The sequence below is a fragment of the Kryptolebias marmoratus genome, linkage group LG12 (genome assembly GCF_001649575.2).
Source record: "Kryptolebias marmoratus isolate JLee-2015 linkage group LG12, ASM164957v2, whole genome shotgun sequence".
NCBI classification, from domain to species: domain Eukaryota; kingdom Metazoa; phylum Chordata; class Actinopteri; order Cyprinodontiformes; family Rivulidae; genus Kryptolebias; species Kryptolebias marmoratus.
Window position 1 is genome coordinate 18,101,041 of NC_051441.1, and position 12,902 is coordinate 18,113,942.

At 39.1% G+C, this 12,902-nt stretch overlaps 2 protein-coding genes across 3 annotated transcripts in view; both read left to right on the forward strand.

The window, feature by feature from the left end:
- LOC108236252 (hook microtubule-tethering protein 2) overlaps positions 1–3,775 on the forward strand; it is a 17,497-nt gene extending 13,722 nt beyond the window's left edge. Inside the window, exons 16-23 of one of the 2 annotated variants that reach the window (XM_017416796.3) lie at positions 193–280; positions 744–749; positions 888–922; positions 1,012–1,094; positions 1,186–1,289; positions 1,840–1,941; positions 2,043–2,114; positions 2,208–3,775. In XM_017416796.3, the coding sequence (XP_017272285.1) occupies positions 193–280; positions 744–749; positions 888–922; positions 1,012–1,094; positions 1,186–1,289; positions 1,840–1,941; positions 2,043–2,114; positions 2,208–2,336 (619 nt within the window). In that variant the 3' untranslated portion in view covers positions 2,337–3,775. The remainder of the gene's footprint in view (positions 1–192; positions 281–743; positions 750–887; positions 923–1,011; positions 1,095–1,185; positions 1,290–1,839; positions 1,942–2,042; positions 2,115–2,207) is intronic. The other variant, XM_017416797.3, reaches the window with a different exon arrangement.
- Positions 3,776–10,293: 6,518 nt separating this feature from the next.
- On the forward strand, positions 10,294–11,997 carry trir (telomerase RNA component interacting RNase). The gene is made up of 3 exons (XM_017416709.3): positions 10,294–11,031; positions 11,355–11,426; positions 11,512–11,997. Exons 1-3 carry the CDS (start codon positions 10,738–10,740, stop codon positions 11,617–11,619), a joined length of 474 nt encoding a protein of 157 aa, XP_017272198.1. The 5' UTR covers positions 10,294–10,737; the 3' UTR covers positions 11,620–11,997.
- Positions 11,998–12,902: the final 905 nt, after the last annotated feature.

A 12,902-nucleotide genomic window follows, 5' to 3' on the forward strand; every position in this document is an offset into this window, starting at 1 on the left:
TTTTGAGTAGTGACTTCATAAACCCAAATACAGGTTCTGCAGCTAAAGGAGCAGTTTTAATGTTTTCTTTTTTTCATATTAATTACTCAGTTGGAACCATCAAGCTTGTGTTGGTTTATAACTCTTTATGATGAGTGTTTTTATTTTTCCTCTGATATTGTTTCCTTTCGTGTGTGTGTGTGTGTGTCCAAGGTTGAACCAGCAGCAGATCTCAGAGCTGCGTTCTCAGGTGGAGGAGCTCCAGAAGGCGCTCCAAGAGCAGGGAAGCAAGAATGAAGACGTGAGTGAAAAGGAATCTGCTTTTCCAGTCTCTTCTCCTTCACTTCAGCTGATTTTTAGGCTCCTCTCAGTAAAGTTTCTACAATCAGGCTGATAAAATACTGGAGACAATACACACTGTGCAAATGGTTTTGTTTTTAAAATGGTGATAACTGAATCTGAAGTTGTGGCACATAAGCGAGTATTAACCACCACTTCTTTAATATTTATAAATAAGTGAAGCGGTTGGTTTGCAGCCAGCTGTATTGAAAACGTATAAGAGTTGGCATTGCCCTCTGTGTTCGCCGAATTACCTGTTGAGAGCACTTGGGTTTCGAGGACTGCCGTGTTTGTCGTCCTCCTTTTTTGCTACGTGCTGTGTGGGACTTTAACCCATGTTTGCTGTGGTGATTCACTCTAACGCCTGCCCCTCTCTGTTTGTCTCTCTGCGCCTGCCCTCCATCAATCAACTCTGCCAAAATCAGGCCATTGTAAGTATGGCCCGCCCTCTGTCCAACTGGCCCGTGATTTGACTCCAACAGCTTGACTGTCACTGCTCAGATTGTGTGTTTTGATTCGATTCAGAAAATATACATTTTTAATGACTTCTTTTCTCCTTTTCTACGTAGTCATCCCTGTTAAAGAAGAAGCTCGAGGAGCATTTGTAAGTAAATAACGAACGCTTGTTGCTCATTTATCTGCTGGGGTTCCAAATTTAAAGTTGCTGAACAGAGTTTTGATGTGTGACTGCAGGGAGAAGCTCCATGAAGCTCACTCAGACCTCCAAAAGAAAAAAGAGGTCATCGACGACCTTGAGCCCAAAGTGGACAGCAACAGTGAGAAACTTCAAATAAAAAGCTCAAATTCTTCGGTGCAGCATGCCGGGATCTCTCCTAAACATGAATCGTTTTTTTTCTTTCTTCGCAGTGGCCAAGAAGATCGATGAACTCCAGGAGATCCTGCGCAGGAAGGACGAGGACATGAAGCAGATGGAGGAGCGATACAAACGCTATGTGGAGAAAGCCAGAACGGTCAGTCCACCTCAACAGAGCATTTGTAATTAAAGGGCTGGGCACCGATTTTAAAACCCACCTCACTAGCTAGACACTAAGAATGTGTAAGAACAGCTCACAAGCACTCAGCTAGCAGTAAAACTCAGTGTTTAACATTTTATTTGTTTTTTAACTTCAGATGGTAACGTCTGAAGTTAAAAAACAAACAAATCTCCTGACGTCTTCCATGACCTCATTTATCATGTTTGACTAAAGTGGCTGCAACTCCGTCCCAAACATTTGGTATTTTGTTTATTTTTCTGTTGTTCTGAATCATGACTCTAAAACAGAGTTGTTTACTGAACTGTGATTTATGCGTACTGTTACCTCTAATATATTATGTTCATAACGCTGCATTGTGAGCATGGAGAGGAGAATATGGGAAACATGCGATTCTCTGGTTTCTGCATCTGTGATGATCTTTTTCTAAGCCTTTGGCAGTTTTCCAGAAATTCAACATCTGTTCAAAGGCTTTTTATTTTTTTGTTTTTTTTTGTTTTTTTTTTAAGCAATCTTCTTTGTGTTGCAGGTGATCAAAACCCTGGATCCCAAACAGCCAGTGGTGACTCCTGACATTCAGGCTCTGAAAAATCAGCTGACAGAGAAGGAGAGAAAAATCCAGCATCTGGAGGTATGCACCCTACTCAAAGACGTGTGTGTGTGCTTCCTCTGGTACTTTAAATCCTACAGATACATATTGATGTGGGAATTGTTTTTTTTTTTTTTGCTCAGCACGATTTTGAAAAGAGCAGGGTCAGACACGACCAGGAGGAGAAGCTCATCATTAGTGCGTGGTACAATATGGTGAGCGTCAAAACTATCCTGTCTTAGTACCTTTTCATATCGCTCCCGTTTTTGTTTTTCCTGCTTCCTCTGACCTCTCGACCGTCCCCCCAGGGAATGGCTTTGCAGCAGAAAGTGTCAGGCGAGCGGCTGAGTCCCTCCAACCAGGCCATGTCCTTCCTCGCCCAGCAGAGACAGTCCACCATCGCCAGGAGAGGCCTGACACGACACCTCCCAAGATGAGACGAGCAGGCAGGGCAAGGGTCTTTAAAATGAAGCAAAGGGAAGATGGGATCCACTTCAGCTGAACTCCCTGGACTTTTATGCCTTCACTGGATGCTGCAACACTGTTTTTGTTTTTTTTGTTTTTCTCACGTGCTGCTGCTGCCCCCTGCTGGTTCTTCGTGGTACAGAAGGATTTTCTCTGAGGAGCCTCAGTGGGGTTGGTACTGAGTTGATCAAATGTGAAGGAGGCTTTGTCACCTTTTCAGGTGACTTTTATTTCTTTTATTCTCTTCGATTCACTCCTGTCTCTTGAAGGTTTAATATCATACAGTTAAAAAAACTACTTTAATCAGGTTTCCTATTTAAATCTAGATGGTGTCGTGTTTATTGATACCACTGTATACAGTAGAAAATATTGTCAAATTCACTGAACCTTAGTTTTAGTTTAACTGAAAATTTACTGAGGGCTGAACTTTTTAAATTTGAAGGAACTAAAACGTGACAATCATGAAGGCATGGAGTTGCTTCAGTGGGAGTCTTTAATACTCACTTGAATTTTATTCTTTAAAACACAAGATGCATTTTCAGTTTAGAGTTTTTACACACCAAAGCACTTCGTCTGAAGGGTAGATCTGTTGAGTGCCTTGCAAAAAATGACAAATATTCTCATTTTTGAAGAGACTGACAGTAGAGGTATTAGCTATGACAACCCCCCTTTGTTTTTCTTTTTTCCTTTTAATCATTGTTTTACTACAAGTTCCTGTTCGTACGATGTGTTTTACAGTTTAATTCCTTTTTTCGTCCGTCCTTAAAGGTTGAAGCGGAGCTGTGAGCAGAACTTAATGCACTCAACACTACACTGATGAACTCTTATTAATCCAAGTTTAAAAGTAGATGACAGAATGTAGGAGACGACTACTGACTCTGCTTGTTGCCGTTTGCTGCTGCCCGGTTTTGTTTACAGGAAACTGAACTGGAAGGAAACGTGTATGGCTCAACGCAATGCTGCAAATCTTTCTCATTTTTCTGACAGGAAGTAAGACGCACACAAAATCCTGTCAAATGTAGCTGAATGATCAAACACTAATTTGTCACCCTCTTCTTCCCCAGTTTTCTTTTAGTTTAAGATTATTTTTTTTGTCTCTCCCATATCAGAGCTGCAGTTTTAGAACTTGTCCAACTCTGTGAACGTTTCCTGCTATAATCTATGCAGGCCAGTCTTGCTGTTGTGTGCACAATTTTCTACTGATATTTAATCCTTTTTCAATTTGTATTTATGGTGCAGAATCGTTGTTGTGGCACTTTTGCATGGTGTGAGGGGGTTAACTTCTAGGTTGTTTGTCTTTATACTCAGTGGGTCTAATGGATTATAGCACGACGCTGTCAAACAGAGATCAGAGACAAGTTAAACACTTGTAGACTTTTTGCACAACAAATAAATGGGATCTTAAAATAAAGTCTGTACCTGTTTTTGTTTTATTTTTTTACAGTTGACAGAACAGAATAAGATGAGCTCTTTATTGTCCCCAAAATAAAAATGAATAAAAACATCTCCAAACAGTAAAGATGTGAAAAATGAATGTTGCACAATATAGAGTAGAAGGTAAACTGGTGAATCAGTTTTTTTGTGGCTGTTGAAATATACATTTAGTTTTCCGTCTTAATGCTTTAACATTTTCCTCAAAGAAGAATGAATTAATCTGGGATAAGAGAAGAAAGCTGGGCTTGACCAGCTGAATTAATCTGTTTCATGAACACCAAGCCAGGCTGAAGTAATCCTGTTTAATGATGTGTGTTTCAGCTTATTTCAAATAAGCAACAGATAATTAATTTTGGGGGGCATTTAAAGCATATAAAGCTAATTGAGATCTAAAAGGAAGTCAAATTAAATCTTGTTCTGTTTTAATACTGACACAAAGAAGCACTAAGAAGCCATGTCAGGCAGGTACATTCACCTAAAAACTGAATATTAACAAGTTTTATCTGTTCCAGGCAGGTTTCTGTAAAGTAACCGCTGTGCTGCACTGAGACGTTGAGGCTCTAATTCATCAGTAGTAGACTGGTAAATTACTAGAGACAAAATCGGATTTTAGGCACAAAGTTCGGCTGTTTCACTGAGCAGATAAAATCACCTTGTGTGATATAATGTTGGTTAATAAATGTAGAAGCTCCTTTGACTTGCTGTGACAATTATTATTGTCCAACTTCTCTTTCATAACCCAGATTTCATCTTGCAGCCTAATTTCTGAAAACCCTCTTTAATGTAACACGATGCTCTGCAGCCAGGGAAGGAAATGAAATGTGTACAAACTATTTCATTATCAAAAATAACTCCCCGACGGGTCAAAAAGCAGAGAATTTACGTTTAGTGTCTTCTCCAGCACATGCAGGTACATGCTCCATTCAGTTCAGTCCTGATTCTTTGGACCCGGCAGGCCGCACAGATCCCATCCCCACTAACCTGGTACCACTCAGGCAGGAAAAGCCCAAAATTACCTCCCCCGTCTTTCTTCATCCATTATGTCATCGAAAATGGACACATGCCTTGGAACTTTATTGGATTCATCATACTGAAGGTAACTTTGGACACAACGCCGGTGCAGTGGGGGTGGGGGGGGGCAAGATGGCGGCATGAGCGCATGTTCTAACTGGAGCTGAGCACCAAAGATTTTACAGCATAATGAAACATATGTTCGTCACCGTACTCTACTCGAGGTAAACTGTAACAGTAGCAAGTACTTTTGTGCTGAAGTGAAAGAGACTGTACTTTACGAATATTTAACGTCGTGGCTCAAACTTAGCCACGTTGAGAGCGTTAAGCTAAGCTAAACGAGCTATGCTAAAGCAGCACGAGTGCATGGAGTCGCCGGTAGCAAAAGAAAATCCACTGATGCATAACTTGCACAATTACTGCATGCCAGATCAACCTCGTATATCTATTGTGGATGAGTTTCCTCCTCTTCCCGATACACCAACCTCAACACCGACTAAACCACCTGCTCCGAAAAAGTTGAAGGCTCACCGCTCTCTGGAAATGGAGGAAGGAAACATAGTGCAGCAAATATCAGTCATCTTTAATACAAGACTTGATAGTCTGGAAAAAAACATGGAGAAACTGATTTCTGACAATACGATGAAGATCGAAGGTCTTAAAAAAACAGTTGACTTTGTATGTGCTGATATTCGAGATGTAAAGGAGAAGATGAAAAAAGTCGATGCACAAGCCTGCGAGACAGAGAAAAAGCTTTATACTGTGGACCAACGGGTCACCGAGCTGGAGAACTATGCACGGCGCTGGAACCTGCGCCTGTATGGAGTGCCTGAAAGCAAGGAACAAGATGTCCGTTCTGAGGCGGTAAAAATATGTCAGGCGATTCTGCCAGAGTTCAAGACAAGATTTCCAGACGTTATTGATACAGTACACCGACTCGGTCAAATAAAAAAAGATGCCTCCAAGCCGCGAGGAATCATCATGCAATTTACCGCCCGTGTTTACCGCGACAAAGTATGGAAAGCTGCAAAGAAGTCGACATATCTACAGAACAAGAACTTACGCTTTGCTGAGGACCTATCACTGTCCGCCAGAGAGAGACGGAGGCTACTGTGGCCAATGGTAGCCAAAGCCCGGGAACAAGGAAAAAAGGCGTATTATGTCGGAGGGAGAGCCTTTGTTGAAGGAACTGAACTGATTCCATCCACATGAAGATAAATACATCTCAAATCCACAAGGTTTGCTCTGTTCTGAAGTTGGGTTGTTATGCTTAAACAAATTTGTGTGCTAGATATTCATAGTACTGAAGGGGTGTTATGCAAAAATAGTTAAACTCGGGAATTTTTGTTTTCTTAGTAATTTTATGTTATTAATACTCTCCCACATCAGTTTTATGTAGTATTCTGCATATCTGGTTATTTGGGCCATAATAAGACTTAACTGCCTTATAGAAACCTACTTACCTCACTTTTCTAATATTAATATGTTTCATTATACACTTTCTGTTGAACCTAAAATGGGTCAGCTCCTAATGAAGAGGTTAGTACTCTTTAAGTTTTCTTTACTTGTTTTATACTGTTCTGTTCTTTGTTATCAATGTCATTATCTATTGTTACTATCAATGCCAGGGGGTTAAGGAATAATATTAAACGCAAAGCACTATTTTTGTTTGCTAAACAGCACAATTATGATTTCTGTTTTGTTCAAGAATCACACTCTGTGCCGAATGATGATAAGTTTTGGAGATCTCAATGGGGAAATGAGATATGGCAGGCTCACGGTACGAAATATTCTGCAGGTGTTACTACTCTAAAACATAACTTCTCTGGGAATACGCTTCTAACAAAGTGTGATGCTTCAGGTCACTTCGTCCTACAGGTGGTATCCATTGCAAACTTTGTAATGATAATCATTAATATATATGGATATAACTCACACAGTGATAATAGTATACTACTGGATACACTGGAGAAACATGTTCAAGGTATCTCCAATAATTTCCCTGTTTTTGGTATTATAATGGGGGGAGATTTTAACATGATTCTTGACCATAACGTAGACTGTTGGCCTCCGCGCAACTCTAATGCAGTTAACATAAACTTGAAACTTTTTATGCAAAAATTTAACTTAATAGATGTGTGGAGACAACAAAATCTTAATACTACTGCTTACACATGGAGTAATAGAAGTGCCACCAGACATTCACGACTAGATTTTTGGTTGATTTCCAATAATTTAAATATTGATAAAACATCAGTTAATATTCTCACAACGCCATTAACAGACCACAGTGCAGTTGCTATATTCATCCCTATGCATTCTTCTATAAAGCCTTGTAAAAGTTCTTATTGGAAATTAAATTGCTTACTATTGAAACACGTGACAGTCAAATCAGTCATAAAAAGGTTAATAGCAGAATTTTGGTATAAAGCATGCTCTGAGAATAATTATAGTAAAAATTGGGAACTTTTTAAATTTAAAGCTGCTCAATATTTGAGAACCCATGGCAGCACAGTCACTAAAAACAGGAGACAGGAAGAAGAGAGAGTAATCTCTAGTATAATGTTATTGTCCCAGAAACACCCTTCTGATTTATCAGAAAAGGAACGGTTAGACTTGACTTCAGCACAACTTAAATTGAATGAAATTTATTTACAAAAGGCTAAAGGTGCTTTTATTAGATCAAGAAAAAAGTGGATTGAAGCTGGTGAGCAGAACTCAGCCTATTTTTTTAATTTAGAAAAACATCATGGAAAGCTTAACTTAATTCAACATCTCAATATTAATGGAGTTTTAACAGATGACCCCAAAAAGATAGCTCATTTTTGCTCCAGCTTTTATAGTAATCTTTACAAAACCAAATACTGTCATCAATCATCAACTCATTTTTTCAATTCTTTAAGCAATGTTGCTCAAATTACTGATAAGGAAAAGGAGATATGTGATGATAGCATAACCCTACAGGAGGTAATTTCAGCCATTAATCATCTTAAAACTAATAAATCTCCTGGTGTTGATGGCCTTCCTGCAGAGTTTTATCAAACATTTATAGAAGACCTATCTCCCTTCATACTTGAGGTAATTTTAGAAAGCATAGAACGAGAAACATTACCTCCCACCTTAACACAAGGACTGATAACATTGATCCCAAAACCTAAAAAAGACCACCTTCTCATCGATAATTGGCGACCCATTTCTTTGCTAAATACTGACTATAAGGTATTTGCTTCCATACTTGCTAAACGACTTAAAAATGTTTTAGATCCACTTATTGATGAGACTCAGTCCGGCTTTATGAAGAATAGACATATCTCCAATAATATTCGACTCGTATTAGATGTTATTGATTACTCATTTTTGTGTCCTGATGACAGTTTTATCTTTTTCCTTGATTTTTATAAAGCATTTGACACCGTTGAGCATAAATTTATATTTCAAACAATTGAGCAATTTGGGTTTGGTGAGTTCTTCTGTAAAGCTGTCAAAACATTGTACTTTAAAGGTAATAGTTCAATCAAATTAAAAGATGGTACTTCACCAAGGTTTGAATTGCAACGTGGCATCCGCCAGGGTTGCCCAGCCTCCCCGTATTTATTTATCTTATGCACACAGCTTCTATCTTCTCATATAAAGAATAGTCCATTAAAAGGTATCTCTATTGCAGATAGAGAAATTATAATTAGTCAATTGGCAGATGATACCACATTATTCTTAAAAAATTCCTCTCAAGTTCCCATTGCTATCCAAACAATAGACCTGTTCTCATCTGCCTCAGGATTGTGTTTAAATCTGAAGAAATGTGAGCTATTTCCTATCAAAGATTGCAACGATTCTTTGATTTATAATATACCTATCAAAAATAAACTTACTTACCTTGGAATAACAGTAATGAGAAATCAGAAGGATAGATGCTTTGAAAATTTTAACATTATTATTGAAAAATCTAAAAAAAAACTTAATCAATGGCTTCAAAGAGACTTATCTCTTAAAGGACGAATACTTCTAACAAAGGCAGAAGGTTTGTCTCGTCTTACATATGCAGCTATTCCTTTGTCTGTCAACAAACAAATCTGCACTGCTATTGACAAATTACTGTTTAATTTTATATGGAAAAACAAAACACATTATGTGAAAAAGTCTGTTATTATGAACAACTATGCTTCTGGTGGCCTTAACTTTCTTGACTTCACTACCCTTAATAATACTTTTAAAATTAACTGGATAAAGCAATTTTTACATAACCCTACATCAACATGGAACTTTATACCCAGATTTGTGTTTTCTGCTATTGGAGGCCTTGAATATGTTCTTTTGTGTGATTATAAAATAGAAAAACTTCCCGTTCAGTTAGCAAATTTTCATAAACAGATGCTGTTGGCATGGTCTTTAATTTATAAACACAACTTTTCTCCACATAGATGTTTCATCTGGAACAATCAGTACATCAAATATAAAAATAAATCAATATTTTTTACCTCATGGTTTGACAACAACATCATCTTAGTAACTCAGTTGCTCAATGATAATGGGAATCTCCTTACTTACTCTGAATTTCTGCAAACCTTTGGTATTCCTGTCACCCCAAAAGACTTTGCTATAGTTATGGATGCTGTTCCTTCTAGTATACTAATGTTATTAAGAAGTGTTGTGAAACCAACTAAAATTCCATTTTTTAATCCTTCAGCAACACCAGTTGGTCGTATATGCTTTTCTGTCAAATCAAGGAAAAATAATTGCAATATAAGATCACTATTTCAATCTGATATTACCACAATCCCCTATGTTACTCATTACTGGTCTAATACTGTTAGTGATTTGAACTGGAGCAATGTGTGGAACCTGCCTTACAGGTATTTACTTATAAACAAAGTGAGAGAAGTATCGTATAAATTAATTCATAGATATTACCCTGCCAAGCAATACATGTTAAAATTTAAAAAAGACATATATGTGTACTGTTCTTTGTGTGATTCTGAACCTGAAACTGTGATCCACCTGTTCTGGCACTGTCGCAATACTGTCACCTTCTGGAAAGAAGTAACTCAGTATGTCCAACTGAAGATTGACTTTAATTTCTGTTTAAGCTGGTCCACTGTTTTGTTTGGAGTCCATGATGTTAAAAGTAAAAATCAGAAACAGATGTATATCATAAATTTAATCATACTTTTAGGGAAGTACCACATACACAAATCTAAATTTAGTAATACCACTCCCTCTTTTCTGGTCTTTAAAAAGGAACTTGAACAATATATTATAAATATATCTGACTCTAACAATAAGAAAGCCATAAAAACTATTGATTTGTGCACCTTATTCAATGTTTGTGTATAAAGTATTCCCCCTTGGCTTTTGTTTATCTGTGTTCAAATGTATAATGATAACTGCCTTGTATTGATTGTGTTATTTCAATTAAATAAAAAAAATAACAAAAAAACACCGGTGCAGTGGGAAGAGCCACAGCTATGATGACGTAGCCGGATGAAATTAAACATGGCCGACAGACGGTGATTGGTAACAAAAGTTAGCGACGGCAAAATCTGCAAAAAGTACTCGTAATTAATGCGAATGAGAAACTTTATTGTTCGCTTTCTATTTATTTTAGATGTCGGCCAGTCTCGCGCGGGATTTTGATGCTGAATTTAAGTTTTTCTTAGTCCGTAAAACAACTTAAAGGACGGCTTTAGCGCTCGGTGGTAGCTAGCATTAGCAACCAAACCAGCGCCCGCTATTGTTTTTGTCAGGATAACTCCTTTGGACCGACATAGGTGAACATTTAGCTGCTTTTTTACACACGAAGGCTGATTTTTTTTATGCAGCTGACTTCGATTTTTTTATGGGTCCAACCAGAAGCGCGCTAATCGCTTAACGAACCGGGTCTCGCCTGCTGTTAGCCTGTCGGACTGTAACCCGCCTGCCGACCCGGGAGCGATGGACCCGAAGCGAGCACGCGGCAGGTCGTCGTCGTCGTCCCGCAGCGGCGACTCGAGCTGCGGCAGCCCGGCGTCCCCGTCGAGCAGCCCCGCGCAGCCGGCGGGCCAGGCCTCGGGGGCCGTGGCCAACGCGTTCGCCAACGACGGCAGCTTCATGGAGCTCTTCAAGAAGAAGATGGAGGAGGAGAAGAGGAAAAAGGAGATGCAGCAGCAAACAGGTGGAGGTGGAGATGGAGCCACCGAGCAGGGACAGACCTCAGAGGAAAAGAAGGCCCCTCCTGTGACGACCTTTGTAAGGGGTTTAGCAGTTGTAAAGATGAGATAGCATTAGCTCAACTCGCTTTACCTGACATTTGAGTTTATACTTTGTGAAATATTGACCCAAAATGTGATACTTAATTGTCACTAGTGATTTGCCAGAGTCATATTTTACATTGCCTTTTAAGAGCTAGTAGCCGACTTAAGATTAGTAAAGCTCCCCCTGCTGGTGATGGTTTCACTGGTGGTGCAGCAGGAGACTAAATGTAGCCCCTCTGCCCTGGTGTAGTTTCCTTCATTGGCAGTCCACCTGCAAGGACCCCTGTAACGGTTTCAGTCTTCTATCCCCTAACCCAGGTGGGGAAGCGCCGAGGCGGTGTGTTCCTAAAGACCGGCATGGTTGCGAAGAAGCAGAAACAGGACACAGAGGTAAGCGGCGGCGGCGACTACGACACATTGTTCGGTCGCCTCACACATTCTATAACAAACCCCCCGTCTCCCATTTTCTCCGCAGGCCGAGCCAGGCAAGAGCGATGCTTGGTCAAAGTACATGGCCGAGGTGAAAAAGTACAAAGCCCACCAGTGTGGCGACGACGACAAAACCAGACCTCTGGTCAAATAGGCGCCAAAGAGGCGAACACGCGGAGCGAGGACGCTTTTTGGGAGAACTCCACCTAAGGAGGAGCTCCGGGAGGAGACGGCCTGTATTGACCCTCTCATACTGCCAGTTCGAGCCGTCAGTCACTTCGTGTTTCACAAACTGCTTCAATCGAAACACTTCTCCTGTCGTTTTGTATCGTTTCTTTTTTTTGTCTTGCCTTTTTTTTGTTTGTTTGTTTGTTTCTGGTGTCAGAAGGTGTCTGAGAAACTTGACATCAGTTATTACAATCCATTGAATTTGTCATGTCTGATTTTTATTTTCTGTTTTTGAGTTCATCTTTAATTAAGACTGATTTGGAAACCTGGTTATGGTTTCAATTAAATCATTTTTTTCCTTTGAGGATTTTTGTTGAAGGTTCTGTTATAAAAGCAAATGTAAGGCTGGGTAAAATGCTCCCCAATAGTTTTCTTTTAGACTGAAGGGTGTTATACAGTTTATATACTTCAGTATTTTTCTTGAGATTTCTCAGTTTATGAGGTGTACTTAAACGCACCATAACCGCTCAGGCCTTTTTGTTCAGGATGTAGATTTAAGGAATAAAAAAGCTACATTAAAAGGGATAGTTCAGACCTCTAGGTTCTGTGGAAAAAGTTATATTAAATCTTAATTGTTGTAGATGGCTTCGTGATTGATTCTAGTTTGGAGGAAAGGTTTTTACTCCCAACAGGATCGATGAGCTAACTGCTAGTCCGAACGTAGCCAGGAGCTATGAATATGATATTTTAAGACTTAATAACAGTGTCCAAACAGTGCCACCTCCAACATAGAATTTGCCGTTTTACAACTCCAGACTTGAAAAATCTGTAGAAATTCATGCAAAGTCTAGTAAACGTTTACTTCACTGTCTTTTTTTTTTTTTATATATTATACTATTTTGGCAAAAATATGAAATTCCTACTGAAGGTGCCTTCACTTGAGGCGCTATAGCTAACTGCTACTATCAGAGCTTGCAAATTACCGTTAAATGCTTTGTAAATAATGTAAAATTGATGCAGGCGTCGAAGGTCAGACTAGTCGTTAGCTCATCAGTCCTGTCAGAGTTAAAACTATTTCTCCACACTGAGTTTCATGAAAGAGTTATCTACAACAGGTAAGATATTAACAGTTTATATGGTCAAGCTTCAGCCATTTTAAAAACTACAGATCTTAACTGGTTTGGGGGAATTGATAGGAAACCACTTAAATCATATTTACATGTGCGGCTTATTGAAAAGGTGAAATAAGATGAATCTTTTAAAAACACA